The 19,696-nt window shown below is 40.5% G+C and overlaps 1 protein-coding gene across 3 annotated transcripts in view; it reads right to left on the bottom strand.

Moving 5' to 3' along the window:
* The window catches only part of LOC114616183 (aprataxin and PNK-like factor), a 34,495-nt gene extending 15,885 nt beyond the window's left edge, over positions 1–18,610 (bottom strand). For 2 of the 3 annotated variants that reach the window (XM_028761699.1, XM_028761700.1), the window contains exons 1-6: positions 18,299–18,560; positions 15,235–15,306; positions 11,024–11,196; positions 6,982–7,129; positions 6,577–6,709; positions 4,385–4,569 (exon numbers count right to left, since the gene is read on the bottom strand). In XM_028761699.1, the coding sequence (XP_028617532.1) occupies positions 4,385–4,569; positions 6,577–6,709; positions 6,982–7,129; positions 11,024–11,196; positions 15,235–15,306; positions 18,299–18,394 (807 nt within the window). In that variant the 5' untranslated portion in view covers positions 18,395–18,560. The other variant, XM_028761701.1, reaches the window with a different exon arrangement.
* Between the last annotated feature and the right edge of the window lie 1,086 nt (positions 18,611–19,696).

A 19,696-nucleotide genomic window follows, 5' to 3' on the forward strand; every position in this document is an offset into this window, starting at 1 on the left:
ATGCCTCGCTGCCCCCAAGTGGCTTAAAGTCTGCATTTCTTCATCATGTCACCATGACCACCATTTCCCTTCCCTGTCTCAGAGATTTTACTTTGTCTCTTCCAGTCTCTCTCTAGAGACTAAAAGAGTCTGTGGTCAATATATTTTCAGGCCCTCCTCCTGTGAAGGGCCCCACTCACACTTCCTTCTATCCAAATTTCTAAGGTCAACAGCTAACTGGCAGTCCTTTATCCCAAATGGTTAGGACCAAAAAATGCTTAAGATTTCTGAGGTTTGGAGTTTGGAGTACTTATAAAGATTTAGAGTTGAGCAACAAAGTCTGAAACTATCCAAGTCTCAAGTGAGCTGAGAATCTTGTCAGTATGGAGAAAGTCTCAGATTTTGAGGTATTTTAATTTTTTTTTTTTTTTTTTTTTTACTTTTGAATTAGAGGCTCTCAGGATGTATTTGTTCTCCCTCGCTTTCCAACTTATAGTTACCCTGTCATCCACCCGGAACCTCGTGAATTTCCAGGACTAAAAAGTTCAGTAGAAATGACATTATACCAGTACTAGTTCTCGACCTTAAATGATCTGACAGCCTTCTTTTTTTTTTTTTTTCAAACATTTTTGTAAGCTCTCTGACCTTGAAAGAGAAATATAGCAGGAAGAAAATGCTGGCTTCAGAGAAGCATTTGAACAAGAATTCTCTTAACAATATCCAAAGATACATGTCTTGTCATAATACATTTAAACTTCATCCTAGAGCCCTCTGACCTGACAGATGGTTAAGCCGATTTTTTTCAGTTTGAATCAAAATGTGTGTGTGTGTGTGTGTGTGTGTGTGTGTGTGTGTGTGTGTGTCCCCGTAACCCTCCCCTTTCTTTTCAGAAAAGGAGAGGACTCCCATGGATATCAACCAGCCATAGAACCATGTAACCAGCCAAGTTACAGTAAGACTAGACACCTCCTCTCCTTTTAAGGCTATACTAGGCAAACCAGTAGGAAGAAAGAGTCCCAAAGGCAGGCAACAGAGTTGGAGACAACCCCTGCTCACACTGTTTGGAGTCCCACAAGAAGACCAAGCTGAACTACTGTTACAAATGTGCAGAGGGCCTAAGTCAGTCTCACACAGGCTCCATGGTTGTCAATTCAGTCTCTGTGAGACACTATGAGCCCGGATTAGTTGGTTCTGTGGGGTTTCCTGTAGTGTCCTTGACCCGTCTGACTTCTACAATGCTTCCTCCACCTCTTCAGCAGTTTTTAACGTTACCTTTTTGGGATCCAGCTGTCAGGTAAAGAGATTTAGTCTCAACTACCTAATGGTAAGTGGAGGGCACAACCAGCTCTCAGATATCCCATCAGTCCTTGCAGAGGCACCATTCGTGTGAACAAAGTCACTCAGGATGCTCTAGCCACTGCTAATACCAAAAATATGCCATAAAGAAGTATCCAACTGAGACCAGCTAACTCATAGATTTTGTAAGAAATCGTAAGTCACTGTGCTAAGTGGTAGGTGTTGGGCTTGCTTTGATAACAGTAAGCAATAACTTAATAATTTACTGATACCAGTTTGAGGCAGGTGTTTTGGTTGAGCTTCCTTCTGCTGCCTGTGGCAGTTCTAATTAGACTGCGTAAAAGAAATACTATTGCCTTAATCAGACTAAGTCATTTATAGGTGACAAAAATATATTCTCTCCGTTTTGAGTTCTGGGAAGACCATGATAAGTTGCTGGCATCTGATGTGGAATTTCCTATTCTGTCATCTTAGGGCAGAAAGGAAGAGAGGACAAACATGTCTGACAAGGCAGAAGACAGGAAGATGAGCCCTTGTATCTCTTGTGGCAGCAGAGTGAGAGAAGCAAACCCACTTCTGTAGTCTGTTTCAACCACTTTAACCCACTGGTGAATGCAGTCTACCAAGCAAGCACTTGCCAAAGCTACTGCACAGGGAGAGTAGGTTTCAGTGTGGACTGTCAGAGGAGATAGGAGCATGGAAACCACAGCAGTGACCTTTCTGTTGATCAATTCAAGAGCCCTCATTCTGACCATAAGCTGGACAGTTACATAACCTGTGAGGACAGCAGAAGACCTGTGAGGCCTGACAAGATCCTACACTGAACGATTAACTTCATGAAGAGAAGAGTACTAGTCACAAAACTCGCTCACAGTCCAAGGTGTACAACAGGAAAATCCCCGCTGTGCACAGAGGCTTCTCCTCTGAGCCTAGAGCTTCCTAGCAGTGTGATCTCGGGTGTCAGTTTCCTGCAGGTTCTGAAGGATGACACGTCAATGGTTCTCCTCCTTGAGTTCATATTGCAGGTGTACACTTAAGGCACTGCTTATAAACAGGCAGGAAATGGGCCAGAGGGTGACTCTTCTGCCTTCTCTCCAATTTGTTTTTCAGTCTTTTTAAAGAGAATGTCTACTCTACTGGATATTGTTCTGGGTTCTTATAAGGTCCACACATCCTCCACGCATCAAACTAGATGGGTACCCTACCTATTGTTTCCTCTCAGAGCGAGCTTGTCTCCTGTTCTTCACTGTGCTATCCCATCTGGACTGGCTGCTCTCCAGGGATAAGACCTAAGACAAAAACCTGGCAGACATGGAGGGTCTGGCTTGGGCCTTCAGCTTTAGCCATGATCTCTGGTTCAGCTTCACTAGAGCCCAGCACAGAGGTCACGAGAGCTTGGGCCTCTTCCTACTGGGCAAAGAGAAGTAAACCCCTAAGGGCAGAGCAGTCATCCAAGTGGAGCTCTGGGGTCCCTCCTGCTCTGTTATATGATGTCTCCTGACGTCATCAAGGCCTGGCAAAACCATTGAATAACTCAGATCTGCTTACTTCTTCCCCCCTGCTATGAGCTAAAAGGGTATTTCTTAAAGTCTTTCTTACAATTATCAAACTTAGTCAGGATAAAGCATATTAAAACATATATTAATGTTCTCTAAATAATTTCTTATAAAATAGGCAAAGTGAGTTGATATGCTTACTGTTCAAATAGAGTGTATGAAGGCTAGAAGCTTAAATAAGATAAATTCTATTTTATTAAGATTTAAAGGCAGATATATATGAGCCAGAATTCATCTTATTTTATTACACTTGGCCCCATCAGTAAGCGAAGACACTGAGTCTTAGAGACTGGATCTACTTCTCTAGCTGGGAGAGGTGCTAAGGAGTCAGGTCTCTCCCTAGGAGAGGATGTGAATCTGAAGGAAGCCATGAGACTGACCTCAGGGACAGCTGCTGACATTTCAATGACCCAGTGGATCCTGTTCCAAGGCAGGGCCAGCATGGCTTCCTGAGACTGAGAGACCCACAGAGCTCAGCCAGTGGACTACAAGTCCATGAAAAGTATCACCTTAAGCTATCACTCTGAAAGGAAGAAAAATGTGCAGACTTCCTGCCCTGGGGCCACCTCTCAATGAAGTTAAATGCATTAGTATGTCCAAGCCCTGTGCAAGCTCAAGCTACCCAGAAGCCAGCACAGAGGGGAGACACTGGGCATGAATTCTCAGCAGTGAGGAGCTCTTATATTGGTGACTGCTGGGTGGGGCGCTCAGTTCTCTTTGATGATGTGACCCTGGAGATCAAGTGCGTATCAGTGCAGACTTCACTCCTAACTAACCCTGTGTGCAGCACTCAGTGAACCTGACGGACAGGGGTCAGGAGAAGAAAACTCAGGTAGGTGGCTAGGGATAAAAGGATGGGGAGGGTGTGTGAGAGATGAGGGGGTATATTATACAAAATTCCCAAAGAATAAATAAAAGTATTGTTGTTTTAATGCCTGGCTTATGTTAATAAAATGTGCTATAGCTTCCACACGTTAAAAAAATAAAAACATCATATAATAAACGGGTCTTGGTTTTTTTTTTGAATAACCAGCATCGAGGAAATGTCAGCTCAGCCAGACCACTCTAGAGAACTGTACACACTGAATGAGGAATGAACATCTACAACCACCATAGAGCCACAGCAGAATAGCGGCCCCATGCTCTGTGAGGATCCATTCCACCATCTGTCTCCTCACCACGCTGACCCACAATGCTTCTATGAAGTCCACAGAGGACACAACCAAGCCTTCAGAACAGAGGCCAAATTAAAACCAGTGCCAAGAGGTCTCCACCTTTCTCTAGTGTGAAATACTGTCAAATATTTCAAACAATATCCAACAATGCAAATTATTCCTCTATATTAAAAATTATATTTCAGTAAAGCAAAAACATTTGAGCTAGTTTTTAACTACATAAACACAAATTAAAAGGCAGCTTAGGTTTCTTTTTTTATAAATCCAGCACATGATTCATGCCTATCACCTGATCTTCTCCAAAGGGCTGAAAGGAACAATTATTCCTGTCTCAAATACCTGACAAAGAAAAAAAAAAAACAACACAGTTTTAATCACCTCAGATGAAACACCTGGTCCTTCTTGGCCAGATTTTCTGCATTTCTTCCCAGGGTCTTGTTCTGCTGACACACTTTTTGGATTTCCTGATGGAATAAACAGCTTTCTCCCATGCCATGCTGTGTTCACTGGGGTTCTGTCTTCACAGGTTCCTTCTTTTCCACTCCTCTGGATGGCAGCCTTATCTAACATACACACAAACACACAGATACAAAGAATAAGAAGAAAGTGACTTCCTGTATCTTCAAAGGGCAATACTCCACATAGCTAAAAGGATCAAATAGCAAGTGGCTCACAGGCTGGGGGACGGCTCAGCGGGTAAGATAATTTGCTGTGCAAGCTTAAGAATCTGAATGTGGATATCCAACACCAAAATGAGAAAAAGAAAAAAAAGTGGGGGAGGACTTTGCGGGCCTGTAACCCCAGCACTGTGTGGCAGGAGAGGCAAAGACAGAAAGATCACTTGGGATTGATGCCAGCCAGTGAAGCCAAAGCCCAGCAAGCTCCAGATTCAGTGAGAGATCCCATCTTAAGGGATCATGCCTGAATGACAGGGATGAACACCTACAAAATCAAAGTCGCATTTACAGCAATGTCCACTGGGAAAACACTTATTTACAAATCCCAAATAGCATTCCGCAGCATGGTGGCTGAGGACACCAGCCCCAGAGTGCACCAGGCTGAGATGCATGGTGCCCGCTGTAACTGTTTCACTACAACTTTCAGAACACCGCTTACATCTGCAAAAGGGGACTGTAAGAACTCAGAGTCACCAGAAGTACATGAGAGGGCCTGACATATTAGTTATGATTTTTTTTTTAATTGTAGCATTAATTTTCTCTAAGAGAAAAGCTCACAGAATAACCCAGTGAATTTTATATCCTGAATGTCCACCATCGAGTTAGGAATCCAACTTATTTCAAATATAGATTAGAAACTCCAAAACCTCAGAGAGAGAATGTCCTCTATACTTTGAAAATTAAAAACTCTCAGTAACAACGAACATCGAATTATATATAGTAACCAAAGTTCAACCATAAAAAAGTAACCATAGTTGGTGAACCTCAGTCAGTGTCCCATCTGACAACAAATTCATAATCATCTAATCTGAAAAGATTAAGTAAACTTTGTACTAAGAGAAAAATATTTATGGCTGACTGTGTCTGCTACACTCCACTGAGAACCCCAAGAGGACAGACTTTATGTGCCCTGAAAAACAATAAAATACACCTCTTATAAAACCAGTGCTCAAATTCTGACTAAGTAAATTATGAATATAACCAAAATTTGTCTGAAGAATCCCTTAGAGCTAAGATATAAGTATGCAAACATTCTGTAGTCATTGTTGTTCTAAGGAGAGATTAGTAATCTTTTTCCAAAAAAAAAAAAAAAAAGACAGAATATAAAGCTCTGTGGGCCATGGCACATCTACAACAGCTACTCAACTCTGCCTTCATAACAGAGAGTAGCCATTAGATACAGACAGCTGAGCATGGCTGGATTCCAACACAGGTTTACTTATCAAAGGAGGCAGGCCAGATCTGGCCTATGGGCCTCGGTCTCTTGGCCTTATTCTGAAGAACATTCAAGGGGCCAGAAGCAGTTCAGGAAATAAATGCCAAAGTGCCTGTAGGGACAAAGGAAGTCCTAAGTGAATGTGTGTTGTTGGCATGGGCAATGTCTCAGCTCCAAGAGGGTTGGGCAAAGCCTTCCATGGATTGTTGACAATGTGTGCAGAAACTATTCACCACAGCTTTCTCCCCCTGGATATTTATGGCCTGAAGACTATTCTACAGAGGCAGTTCCTAATGATATTAAGTAAGCCTGCCTCCTTGTTTAACTGTATGTTATTATCCTATCTTCTGTTCAGCTCTATGCAAAAACCTGATCCATCCCCAAGACTATGCAGTTTAGCAAGTGTTTATATTATCAATAGGAATATCAATCATACCAAAATGGAAGCAACTCGTTTGAGTGTGTGTGTGTGTATCTGTGTGTCTGTGTCTGTGTCTGTGTCTGTATGTGACATGATACATAGAGAAGACAGCTATCAATAAGCCACACCTTGGAATTTAAGTCCCAGGCTACCTATACCACGTGCAACCACCATTCTACATCTATTTGCTGAAAAGAACCTTGACATTGTCTTTATGTTTCCTTGAAACTCAACATCAACAAAAACAGAAACCTACCTCCACCCTCAACAGGTGTGGAAAGGCTCTGATCACTTAGACTTTCCCCTAACATCCAGGCTGGGAGGATTCTTTTCCTCTGGGTAGGATTTGGCTGGTGCTCACTGAGAGCTCTGCATTCATCTGAAGAGGACTAAAAGAACAGCATAAATAGTTTCCTAAAGGTAACCACCCATCCTTAGGGAATCTGAAAAAGGATTTACTTTGAAGAAAATTAGCATTGACATAGCTATCCACAAAGGTTAAAGTTCTTACAAGAAATTCATTACCTATTAGCCTAAGTGTCAGCCTAGTGTGACCTTCTCTACAGACTAACTTACAAACCCATGGCATGCATGATTTCAGTTGTCTTTTCTCTTCTTGAAATAAAGACCAGGTTAGAATGGTGCGTCTTACGTTTCTCACCATAGGATCTATGGTGGGACAGTTGGTCTTGGTTATTCCGGGGCTTCCTTGTAGCTGTGAGGCACCAGTTGTCTTATCAGGTAAGTCAACCACAGGGGACTTCTGCATCTCACTCAATATATCACCTTCATCAAGCATCTGACTGTTTCTATAAAATAAAACGGAACTTTGTTTTCTATCATTTATAACACGTCTAGTGGCAGCCTTGAAGCTGCTCAGTTCTATGCATCTGAGGACTTCTCACTGGGGTGTTGGGCTCCTTCTGTCTAACTAAAGGCTAAAACCACAGTTAATACTACAGTCCACGGTTTTCATATATTATCACATCATACATTAGTCTTTAAAAATCATGGGCCAGGGCTGAAGAGAGCCATCAGCAGCTAAGAGCACTTGCCGTGGACCTAGGTTTAGCTCCCAGAACCCACATGATGGCTCCCAACTGTCTGTTACTCCAGGCCCACTGCCTTCCTCTAGCCTCTGTGGATGTCAGGCACATATATGGTGCTCCTACACACATACGTGCAGGCAAACACTCACATACACAAAATGAAAATAAATATACCTCTAAGACTGAAGATAAGAGATTTCAGAAATGTGTAACTGAAAAGTCCGATTGACAGTTTTAAGTTTTTCTTTCAGAAGTTTTAAAATAAGGAATAACCTCTTTCAAAGACAGACTTGAACTTCAATGGTAGAATAATAAGAAATGACAGGAACTATCTCCCTTTCTAGATTATTCTGGATTTGCCCACCCACTCAAACGCTGACAGACACTCAGTTTGTTTCCTACCTTGACTACTATGAATGATGTTACTGTGTGCATCCATGTGTATGTTTTTGTGTGAACACATGACTTCAATTCGGGGACATAAACCTAACAGGGGCAGAGCCAGGCCATACGGCTGCATTTATTTTTAAGTCTAAAGAAGTATCACAATGTGGGCATTCAAGGAGAATGAACTGTGGCATTCCTAACACCACACAGTAGATGAGAAGTCCAGTCACTCCATATGCTAATATCGACACGTACTACAGATGCCTAGGAGTGAAATCAGCATTTTTTTCAAATTGTTAAGAGTATCTCATTATAGATTTGACTTAAATTTCCAGTGACTAGTGGTGCTATCTTTTCATGCTCATTTTAGGAAATATGTATTCTAATCAGGTGAACATCTTAAAATCAGGTTTTCCTTTTGTTGTTGAGTTGTAATTGCTTATATACTCTAGATACAGATGTTATAGACATATATGATTTACAAATATTTTGTCATTCACTTGTCCTTTTTGTTTTTTGACTGTTTTCATAAACATACATAGTTTCCAAATGGGGAGAAATCCAGTTTATCAAATGCTGATACTTTGCTGTTAGACCTGGTGCAGGGTGGTAAGGATTTACACCTATGCTCCCTTCTTTAGAGTTAGGTGTCTGATCCACTTTGACTCGTGTGTGATCTACAGTGAAAGTCTAATCTTGCTTTTGCCTTGTGGCTATCAGCTGTTCTAGTACCATCTCGACAACCGACTTGAGCCTGTTTGATTAGAATTGGTGTCCCTGTCCAAAGTAAGGGCCAGTAAAGCAAAGGCTCATTTCTGAACCCTCAACTCCTCTGAGCTATGTCTGCCATTATGCCAGACATAATGACTGCGCTTTGTAGCTGGTTTTGAAATTGAGAAATGTGAGTTCTTCAGTAATAGTCCTCATACTTAAGATTGTATTGGTAATTAAGTTATCCTTAAGGGTTCATTTATATCTTTAATATAAAATATGCTAATACAAAGAAACTGATTTTAAACAAATTACAAATGATTTTATAAACTTTTCCTTTCCTTTTTCTTTTATTTCTATTATTTTTATTTCTATTTTTTTTTATATTTTATGTAAACATTTTTTTTCATATAATATATTCTGAATCCTTTATCCCTTCCCTTCTGAGATCCTCCCAGCTCCTCTCCCATCCAAATCCACACCCTTCTGTAATTACAAATGAATGTTAAAGTTATTCATTGTCACATTAAAATGAGATTTCTGTCAACATTTTATTGCTTTGTTCAAAATTAGTACTTGAAACCAGCAATTATTTGTATGGAATGTAAGTGTTAAGAATTTTAATACTTTGGAAAAATAAGATAATATGACAAAAATTTACTGAACTTTCCTTGAGACTATCTTGAAGAAAATCTCCGCGAGGGACAAAATTGTGTTACTTCCTTCTGCATCATCAATGAAGTTTAGCCAAGGAAAGAAGTCTTACCTTATCACAGTATCCCTCAATCTGATAATCAAGGTACTGACCCCCACCCTGCACCCACTGCTGGGGATGCAGGAGGAATGCAAAATACACTTCACATACTTGGAACTTCCCTCACAGTCACAGGTTTCAACATGGAACTAACATCCACTGTCTTTTCCTCCCCCTCTCCTCCTCCCTCCCTCCCTTCCTCCTTCCCTACTTCATTCCAGTGTAAGACTACACCAGGTTGACTTCACCATCCTCTAGGTACTTGCACAGTGGGACCCAGACAGTCATTCTGGTACAGCAGTGGGTAGTCTGTAAGAGCATCATTCTGGAAATACTAGTCTGGAACCTGGACCTGTCATGTAACCCTAGGCAAGTCTCAAAACTTCTCTGGTTTCTTCAAATGCAACAGAGATATCAGTAGTGTGGCTCCCTCACAGTCACTGTTATGAAGATTTCAATGTTTGAATACTGAAGCGTAACAGTGGCTACTCCTAGCAGTTGTGTTTGGCAGAGTTTCCCCTACCTCCCTTTCTCTTCTACATTCTATACAAAACACCTAGATGACTAAGCCCTTAACTGCTATAATCTTTCTTTAAAAACTAGAACACGTGGCAACCCTCAGATAACATCAGAAAATAAGACATCCCTCCTTATCCCATGTCTGTGTGTGACCTGCTGGGATGGATAACCTGCAGACAAATACTGGGCTTGTCTTAAGGAACACAGGGATTATTAGCCCTAGGAGTTTTGAGTTTCCAGTCAGGAAAATAAATTAAAATAAAATAAAATACAAAGAAAAAGCCCACGCCTGATGATGAAGATGCTGCCTTCTGACACTCAGCACACGGCTGTCCTACCACACTGCCCATGCATCTCTTCTCCCTCCCCAAGATGGTCTTCTGGGAGAAGAAAGCCCCCTCCACTTTTTAGGGTGCTGTCTCTTGAGGACACTTGCTTTTCTACCAACTCTCTGCCATGTATTGGCTTTTCAATGTCAAGCAAATGAACACAGGCCTGAAAACAACAGTTTTAAGTTATTGATATGGTAACAAATGCAAAATAGAGGTAGCTCCAAAATACAAAAAAACATCAACGATATCAAGAAATGTATATTTCATACTTATTTATAATATGAATATAAGTCTGGTACCTCAGACTATAATTATTTACATATGAAAAGGGGCTCTATCCCCCATTTCTGAAAGAATCCAAGATAACAAACAAAATTATCAAGTGATGAGTTAAACAAACTACTCAATATACATCACATATGATATATATCATAAATAATATGTGATATATCATAAATAATATATATTTAATATTTTTAATTAGTTCTATGGGTCTAGTATTTGAACTCTGTCACTTAAAGCCTGAAAACTGAAGCCCAGCAGCTGCCTAACACCTAGCTCAGGAACTAGTTTGTAATTTAGCAGTTATTCTACTACCTAATATCTTCAGTCCTCCAACTCTGTACTTTATAGTGTTATAAGAAAGTTCACCTGTAAGAGTCAGAATTAATACCTTAAAAATTAAGAAAGCTAAAAAATCAAGGAAACATGTAACTGATTTTCTGTTTTGTGGAAACATTAGGAATACAAAGGTAAAAGACAGCACACATTGGAGCAAACACCACAAGGCTGAAGTATCCAAAGCCAAGTGTTTTCCAGAAAAACAAATTATGTGACTACTGCCGCCCAAATATGGCTCAGCCCTAGAATGACCTCCCTGAAGCATGAGGGAAGGTGGAGGAACCGGATACAAACACTATTACTCACTCACTTCTCACCAGGCAATCTTACCTTAGAGTACACTCCATTTCCACTTCAGATTCTGCAGAGAAAACACGGAAAGCGTACTTGTCGAGTAACAAGAAAAAGCTATCCCCAGGATTCAGCCGGCTCCACACATGTGTCTCCATTGGCGAGAGCTGGCTCTTCTCTGAGGACTGGTAGAAACATGGATTCCTATGGATCTAATCAATAAAGAAGAGAGCGGTGTAGCAGATTGTGAAAAATACACTGACTATGAAATGATCCACAATTCTGGTATCAAAACAATTAAGTATAAAATTATACTTAAAAGATTAGTAAGTCTGGCACCTCAGACTATAATTATTTACATAAGAAAAGGGGCTCTACCCCCCATTTCTGAAAGAATCCAAGATAACAAACAAAATTATCAAGTGATGAGTTAAACAAACTACTCAATGGATAAGAAAGATTAAAAAAATAATTCTCAGCATGGAAGAGTCCCCACTGTTTATCCAGAGTGCACCTGTCCCAGAAACAGCGCTTGTTTGCATGGAGTTTCTCCTAATAATTTCTGACACAATTTAAAAGTGAAAAACCAGGAGGCAGGAGACGATGATCGTGTCTCTCGAGCATGACTGCTTTCTCTGCAGCTATCTTAGAAGAACAATTGTACTTTTAAACAAAGCTCCTTCCATGAGGATCATTCAGATTGAAGTTACGAGTAATTGGCACATATCAAAAAACAAAACTAATACTACATTAATTATTTTAGATTGCATTTTTCCACTGATTGCCTCCAATTACCAAAGATAGTTTTCTCAGAAATAATTTTTTAAATTCCTTCTGAAAGGCACTTCAAAAATTGCAAACACAAGCCGGTAAGAAGTCTTAGCAGGGAAAAGTGCTAAAGTAGACAAGGGCCTGAAACTAGACAGATTAAATGGTTGTTTATAATCTAAAATGTTATTCAACTAAATCACTAAAATTCGTTAAACTAAATCAGCAATTTTAAAACCAAAGAAATTTTTTAAGGAAAATACCTAATAGTTAAATAATCATGAATCAGAAATAATAAAATGGAGAAAAAAATTACTCCATAGGGTTAAAAAATATCAGATTCTAATTCTCATTGGAAAAGTTGCTGAGTATCTAAGGTCAGGCCTTTTCCAGAACCTTGACACTTGAAGTTGTTAACATAATGTCAAGTTTCCAAAAACAATACCAAGAAAAGGGTAAAATGATATTTTCCTTCCTCCTATATCTAAGGATCACGTTTACTAGAAAATTCCAAAAAGAAAAAAATTATACTAAATAAAATTTAAAAGATAAGCTTAAGTACAGTTATAATTAAAATTCTTTAGTATTTTAAACTTTCTTTCGCTATCTATAATCTGTACTTTTTAAAATGTTTATTGTTTATTGCATGTGGAAACTTGCACATGTACCACAGTATGCATGGGAGTTAGCTCTGACTTTCCGTCTGAGACACCACCCCTTGTTTCTTCACAGTGGACTCTCACTCTCATCTGTAGGAGTGCTCAGCTTACAGGGACACATCACTGTTTATTATCTACATGGGCTCTGGAGTCGTCTACTCAAGACTTCAGGCTTGTGTGTCAAGTGCTTTTACCTACCTACCTATCTCCTTGGCCCCAAAGAAGTTTTGTTCTGGTTTCTAATATATCCAGCACAGTGTAGTATTCAAAAGATACTATTAGTAAAGTCATGCACTGTGGCCTTATGATTGGAATATAGTCTAATTAATGACTCAGTAATGGTGAAGTCTGTCTTCAAAGAAAACAGTTTTAACTGGACATTGCTAAATCCTAAGCAGAAATCTGTCACTGGGTCCTGGAAAAACTTAATGGGAAAATTTTCTATTAACATGTTCTTTTATCTGTGCACATTCACATTATCAGCATTCTTACACAGCCACAGAAGGAAGAGTACGCCTGAATACTTCTCACCCAAACCTGGGGAGAACTAAGTACCTATAATGAGCTAATTGGGAAAAATTCTAGGGCTGGAGAGACTGTTCAGTGATTAGGAGCATGGGCTGTTTCTTTGCAGAGGACCCAGGTTTGATTCCCAGCACCATGGTGGTGCATAGACATCTGTAAGTCCAGTCCCAAGGGATGCAATGCCCTCTTCTGGCTTCCATGGGTACTGCACACATGGAACACATACATGCAGACAGAACATCATACACATTAAACAAGTTTTGTTTAACTATTTTATGTTTTAGAATAAAAATGTCTTTGGTTAACAACAGTAAAATTGTTAAATGAACTTGAAATCTCCATGCATTACTAAACAGGATGGTCTCCTAATAATGTATTTTTGATATGTACATACACACACAACAAATAAGTGTAATTAAGACTTTACATATGTTATAAAAATCATATTGGTTTATTTCTCTGTACATGTTACTATCAGTAGGATTTGGATATTAACAATACAATCCAGAAAAGTCTAGGAGCTCATTAAAAAAAAAAGAAATCCAATCATCAAAAGCGCTGAAGGGATCTAGCAATCCAAAGCTGAAGTCTCCACTCTTCCTTACATTACTGTGGATTACAGAGCAATCCAGCTAAATCTTGCAGAATGTTGAGTGTTGTCACAAATCTTTCACTTGGGGCCAAATGGATTATTATCCATCCTTGCTTTTTTGGACCAACTAAATCTAAATATATAACATATCAGAAACAGGAATAGAAATCCCCCTTACTCTTCCCTAAGGTCCTTCAGGAACAAGGAACTTCTTTATTTTGAACCATGGTAGTTCATTAGAAGGACATTAGAAAGTGGATAATGAAAAGTAAGTGCTTTTATAAAAGCCCCGGATATACCTGCTTTATTACGCTTCTCACCACAGCTCTGACTCATGCAGTCAGCTATATTAAGAACCTGACACAGTCCAGGCATTCAGTAGATACTTAAGACACAAAAGCCAACTCCTCATATTTAATGAGCTTAACAATCTCAACTAAGAAAAGTAAGAAAGTGAAGATCCAGAGAGGAAGTACAGCAGCCCCAGGGTGCCAAGAACAGCCCTGACACATTGTCAAGGCACTTGGTACAACCTGAGGACAGAAGAATATAATGTCTTATATTCGGGGTCAAGATGGGGTAACATCAGTTCTACTTAAGTTTTCCCAGTACTATTAGTATTAAAAAGGCTATTATTGCAACAATAGTCTAGCATAGTATAATAAAAGGAAATAGTGTGTAAAATTCTGTGTAAATTGAAGTAATGACTTATAAAATAGACAAGAGTACAAAAACAATGACATCGCAGGGCTAGGGTACAACTCAGAAGTAGAGCACAAGCCAGGGATGGGGCGAGAATACAAAATAGCTTAAATGTCAAAAGTCAGTGGATTCAGTTCCATCATTTATTTCACCACCAAATAAACCACTCCAAAGCGAACGTGCCCTCAGACACACGCCTCACTCTCCTGTACAACGGAGTCTGCAAATGGAAGAGAGGGGCTCTGTCGACTTGGGATCACCCCTGCAAAGCACTGACACCCAGGCTACGGAGTAAAGGATTAAAAGTCCAGCCAGAAGAAAATGCTTCCAGAGAAAGCGATCTACAAAACAATGAAACTAAATAAATTCTACAAGTTACAAATACTCAATTCTACATCGAGAGCCTTAGAAATGTGTGGAAACCCCTGTAATACTGAGTGACTTCATTCACTCTCCTATCTGACCCATGAAACCAAGCACTGCTCAGTTACTGACACTCCCCCGTTTCGGGGAGGGACACACTGCACACACCCTTGGAGGGAGAGGAGTCTCCTCTCCTGCCACACTCTTCCCTATTCTCTTGAGATTCTCACTGAACCTAAGCTTACCATTTTTAGCTCGGCCAGCTGGCCAGCAAGCTGCAGGTGCACTGTCTCAGCACCCCTCACCACTATGGTTACAGACAAACATGGCTTTTCACGTGTGTGCCAGGGATCAGAGTTCAGGGTCTCACTTACCCAGGACGTGTACTTACCCATGTTACAGGTATTCTTATGGAAATTATGAACAAAATTACAATTTACACATAGGCAATCATCTTCCATAAATCTAACCATTCAGACTCAGCTCTGTAGTATGAGAAATAAGTTACTATTTAGGTACTTATCTTCCAGGTATCAGGAGAATGGGTTCTGACATAAATTCCCTAGTTTTAAGCCTTAGGCTTCTCCAATCAGTTGCTAGAAGGGCAAGAGGCAAAGGGTTAAAATAATCCATATACTCACTGGTTTGATTCGAAGCTGACTATCTGCCACTTCAAGAATGGCATGTCTTCTGGATACTCTTTTGTCTGTTATCTACAAAGGAAAAAGTGTCAAATACAGCCACCTCCTGGAAAATAAACAAACCCTTAGCAATGCATATGACATTATATGCTAGACATCAAATATATCATTCACTCAAGAACTGCATGTCAAATAACTACCCTCACTTAACAGATAACGAAACGGTGAAGAGAGAAGACCGCCAAAGTCATGAAAGAGTAAATGACTACCAAAAAACCCTGTAGTCTATGCGGCCCCAAACCCCCCAGTTCCCATATATGAAACATACCTAGACAGGATTCCTACTAATGAATCTACCAAACAAGAAAGATATAAACAGTATGTACTGGTTAGGAAACATTTCAAATATAAAAATTCAGCTTGTCTTAAATTAAGTGGTAAATCTGAAGGGTGTGACTATAAGGCTAGGCAGATGCAGATAAGCAACCCGCATTTCTGTTCTGGGACCGAATGTGGCAATTAAAAAAAAAAAAAAAAAAGCAGGAGGAAACCAGCCCAAGGCAAACACTGACACTGAAGAGATCAGCGTCTATGTCTTCAATATAATCACTTCCTGTTTTGAGTTAAAATTGTCAACTTACACTCACAATCATTTGCCTACATCAACGTTCCAAACTGCTGATATTTTAAACGCTGAAAACTACTGTCCTCATAGCAAATGTAATAGTTGAGATTTACTTGTTTGATTTTTGAGCCCGGTCTGACACATGAGAAAAACCTCTCAAGCAACAACTATACAATATTGTGATTCTATTACCCGTCTCACGATTGGCTCACTTACCATCAAGTACTTGAAGATAAGCATTGCATACAGCAGAACCAACATCAATTCTCAAAGCACACTATAGCAGCGGGTAAAGTTAAACCCATTAAAGCTGCAAAGACATGGAAACTGCCACCAGTCAGTACTCATCTCTCAAAATCCACACTGAATGATATGAAACACACAGGGTCACAACAGTGTGAGGACCACAAAAAGTCATTCTTCCACAAAAAAAAGAGTTAATTTAAAAAATTAATTTCTAGAAAAAAAATCTTCAAAACTTCATTTAAAATATGGCTATTTCAAAGAAGTATATGTCCTAACCTAAAAAAAAAAAATCGAGACTCCTTTATGTTCTGTGATATGCTTCTGCAGCTAGTATTCGTTTTACACAGTTGGGTCCTGAAAGCCCAGGGGATGTAGGTAACTTGGGTAGTCACTCTCAGAATACCCAGTGTTCAAGACATTACTCCTACTTATAAAAAGATGGTTTATGTGAGAAAATAATCACATGACTAGACCCTTGTCAGATCAGTCAGAAGCAACCAGAGACATGCAAATCACTGCAGCTCAGAGTAAGACGTTCCTATTTTTGAGTACCAAGATTTCATTGGTACTTCACTAACCATCAGAGGAAAGCCATGATAAAACCATTAAACAGAGAGATGGTTCTTCTAACAGCCCATCTAAGGCTCCTTGACTTTTGAACACAAACTATAAACAATAATAGATCTTTTATGTCTATCTTTTAAGTATGCCTAACACCAGGAAGAAAAGGATATTTTGAATAAAACAAAAGTATAGTGTGACCTCTGGTGGACACATGGTTTATTTCATAACAAAAATCATCTCTTAAAAAAAAAAAAAGTTGGGTACATACATGCCTGTAAACCCAGCTCTTGGAAGTGAGGCAGGAAAACTGCAAGTTCAAGGGCAACCTGGGCTATGTAGTGAGGCTCTCTCTTTAAAGACAAATATATTTAAGATAACCTAAATTCTAACATACTAATACATCCTCCAAGAATCAACAGTTAGAGCAAAACATATCAACACCTAAAGCACAATCTAGAGATGGAGATTGCAAAAAAAAAAACTCAAGAAAGAAACACCAATCTGACAATCTATGTTGGAGCACAAAACTCATATGATAATGGTGAAGAAGAGGAAAAAAAAAACAGGAAATAGGACAGCAAGGACACAGAAAATATCACTCAGGTGGGAAAAAAACAGCAGAGATTTTTAAAACAAATTTGTGAATTTAAAAAATTTTTTATTATATATGTATATTTGTGTGTTAGAATATGCATGTGTGTACACTGCCCAGAGAGGCAGAATTACAAGCATTTGTGAATTGCCCAACATGGGTGCTGGAAATTCAGTCCTCTATAGGAAGTTACAGGATCTTAATGGTTAACCCATCTCTCCCTTGTGATATTTTAACTCGACCGCCAGGTTCTCTAGAGTGGCCTTTGTAAATTATATGTCCTGTGGCAATGCTAAATGGTTGAATACCACCGAATATAATTTCATACTCCAAACTGCAAATGTTCTGGTTTCTACTCTTCCCAAAGAGGGTAAAGACTATATAGCTTAGTGGCCATTTGTACGTGTGTATCACCTTTTAATGACCAGTTTATACTCCAATTTTCTCATTTGAACGAGGCTAATAAAAAGCACCTGGCTCGAAAGTTTTGAAAGTAGTAAATTTAAGTGTATCTCTTTGGAACAATGACTGGTTCACTACCCAGACAACTTAAGGGTAGCTACCGATACTACCAAAAGGGATACCACCAGCCCCTCAGAAAAAGCTCAGGGGAGGTCACTGGGTGATCAACCTTCTCTGTGATGGGCCATACAGTACTGTAAATATTGTAAGCTTTGATGGTCAACATGCGACACGTTAACCTTTAGAGTACTATTCGTCTTTAAATACTAATAACGTTTTTGTTTATTTATTTGGTCTGTTTACATTTTACATCTCATAACCCGAACTTGGCTCAACTTGGATTTGGCCCCAATTTGCCAGCTGGATAGGATAATGATGTTAAGTCATTTTCCCCACGTTTTACAGACACTAAAAAGAAATGTCTGGGACTTGACTAACTTTGCTTGAAAACCTACAAACCTATAAAATATTGACAAGCAGAGCCAAGGCGTGGAGTTCCCTAGGACAGGAGACACAAACAGCCTCAGCCGAGCAAACTCAGGCTGCCCTCGCCCGGGAGTACCTCCCACACTTACTCCCAGCAGCGGCCCGCGGCCTATCACAGTCTGTCCCGGCCCCACGGGCACGCGGGGACCGCCGTCCAAAGGCTGCAGAAAGAAGTCCGAAGACATGGCGGTAACAGCAGGTTCCTTCGCCAGGAGATACCTCGCAGCCACCTGCCTCAGACACGCCGGGCATGTCCCGAAGGGGTGTGAGACCCGAGGCTCCTTTTCTAGTGAGTGTGCTCCTTCCCTTTCCGGAATCCCCACTCTTTGAGAGCCTGTGATTCGTGCAGGAATTACCTGTAAACTCACCGCCAAACTACAGCTTAAAAACTGGAACACCCACCCACAATCTTCCAGCACTTCCTCCCACAGGACTCATGGAACTCTGGGTCTTGTAGTTCCAGACAACTCCATTCGGCTTTTTTCCGTGGTGCAGACCTCATAGAAAAACTACTAATCCCAGAAGGCAATACGCGCATCTCTGTGCCTGGGTTGATTCGAGGGGGGCGGGGAGGGGGGGGCTATAGTAGTTCTGACGTCAAGGCGTTTGGAGAGGGTTGGCCCGAGTGTTTAAATAGCCACAGTGCTGACCGTGTAGCCTTGTGATTTCAACAGGAGAGTGTTCATTTCCCTATGGAGTATGGTGTGGGTATGTGTTTCTTCCCCTTCCCTTCCATAAGGATCTGGCTTCGGTTAGAATAAGGCCTCAATGGTAGGACTGTTTTCCATAACCCAAGGAGTATGTCTGGATTTAGACTTTTAGTGTTCAGCCTCAAGAAGGTCATTAACTTTCCTGTACAGGAGCCCCATGCTCATCTGAGGATGGATCTGCAGCCAGTGGGCCTTCTATTCTCAAAGGCAGAAGCCTGGCTTAGGAATCGTCCTTCTCTATAAGGAGGTCTGTTCTCTGGCTGGGATCTGTAGCTGATCTTTCCTTTTGGTGGATACTTGGATTGAGGAAAGCAAACCTGTGTGTGTGTGTGTGTGTGTGTGTGTGTGTGTGTGTGTGTGTTTGTGTACTCGCGCGTTGGGGGTGGCACAAACTTACGGGGACAGGGGCAAGGGTGGTCTTTCCTGTGGAGAAGCCAATTGCTAAGCTCAAGGCTCTCAGCTAGAGGGAACTTTCTCTTTGAAGGAAGCCTGGCTCAGAGTTTGGCAATGCTAAGATCTTTTCCTTTCTTGTGGCTGAGAACAGACTCAGCAAGGCCTTGTGTCTGGAGGGATTTCTCTTCCACATGGAGGCCTGCACTACAAGACTCTGCATAAGGTCTTTCTGTCATGGAGTTGAAGTCTGATCCCCTAATGCGTCCACGAGGCAACAAGGTCTTCTCTTCCCCAAGAGGCCACCTTGTCATCAGCCTAGTGGAAATGAAGTTATTCTAAAGAGTCACTGTGACCCTGATTTTGGCTATCAGAACAGAGGTCCCT

Source organism: Grammomys surdaster, unplaced genomic scaffold, assembly GCF_004785775.1.
Source record: "Grammomys surdaster isolate TR1022 unplaced genomic scaffold, NIH_TR_1.0 308951, whole genome shotgun sequence".
Classification (NCBI taxonomy): Eukaryota; Metazoa; Chordata; class Mammalia; order Rodentia; family Muridae; genus Grammomys; species Grammomys surdaster.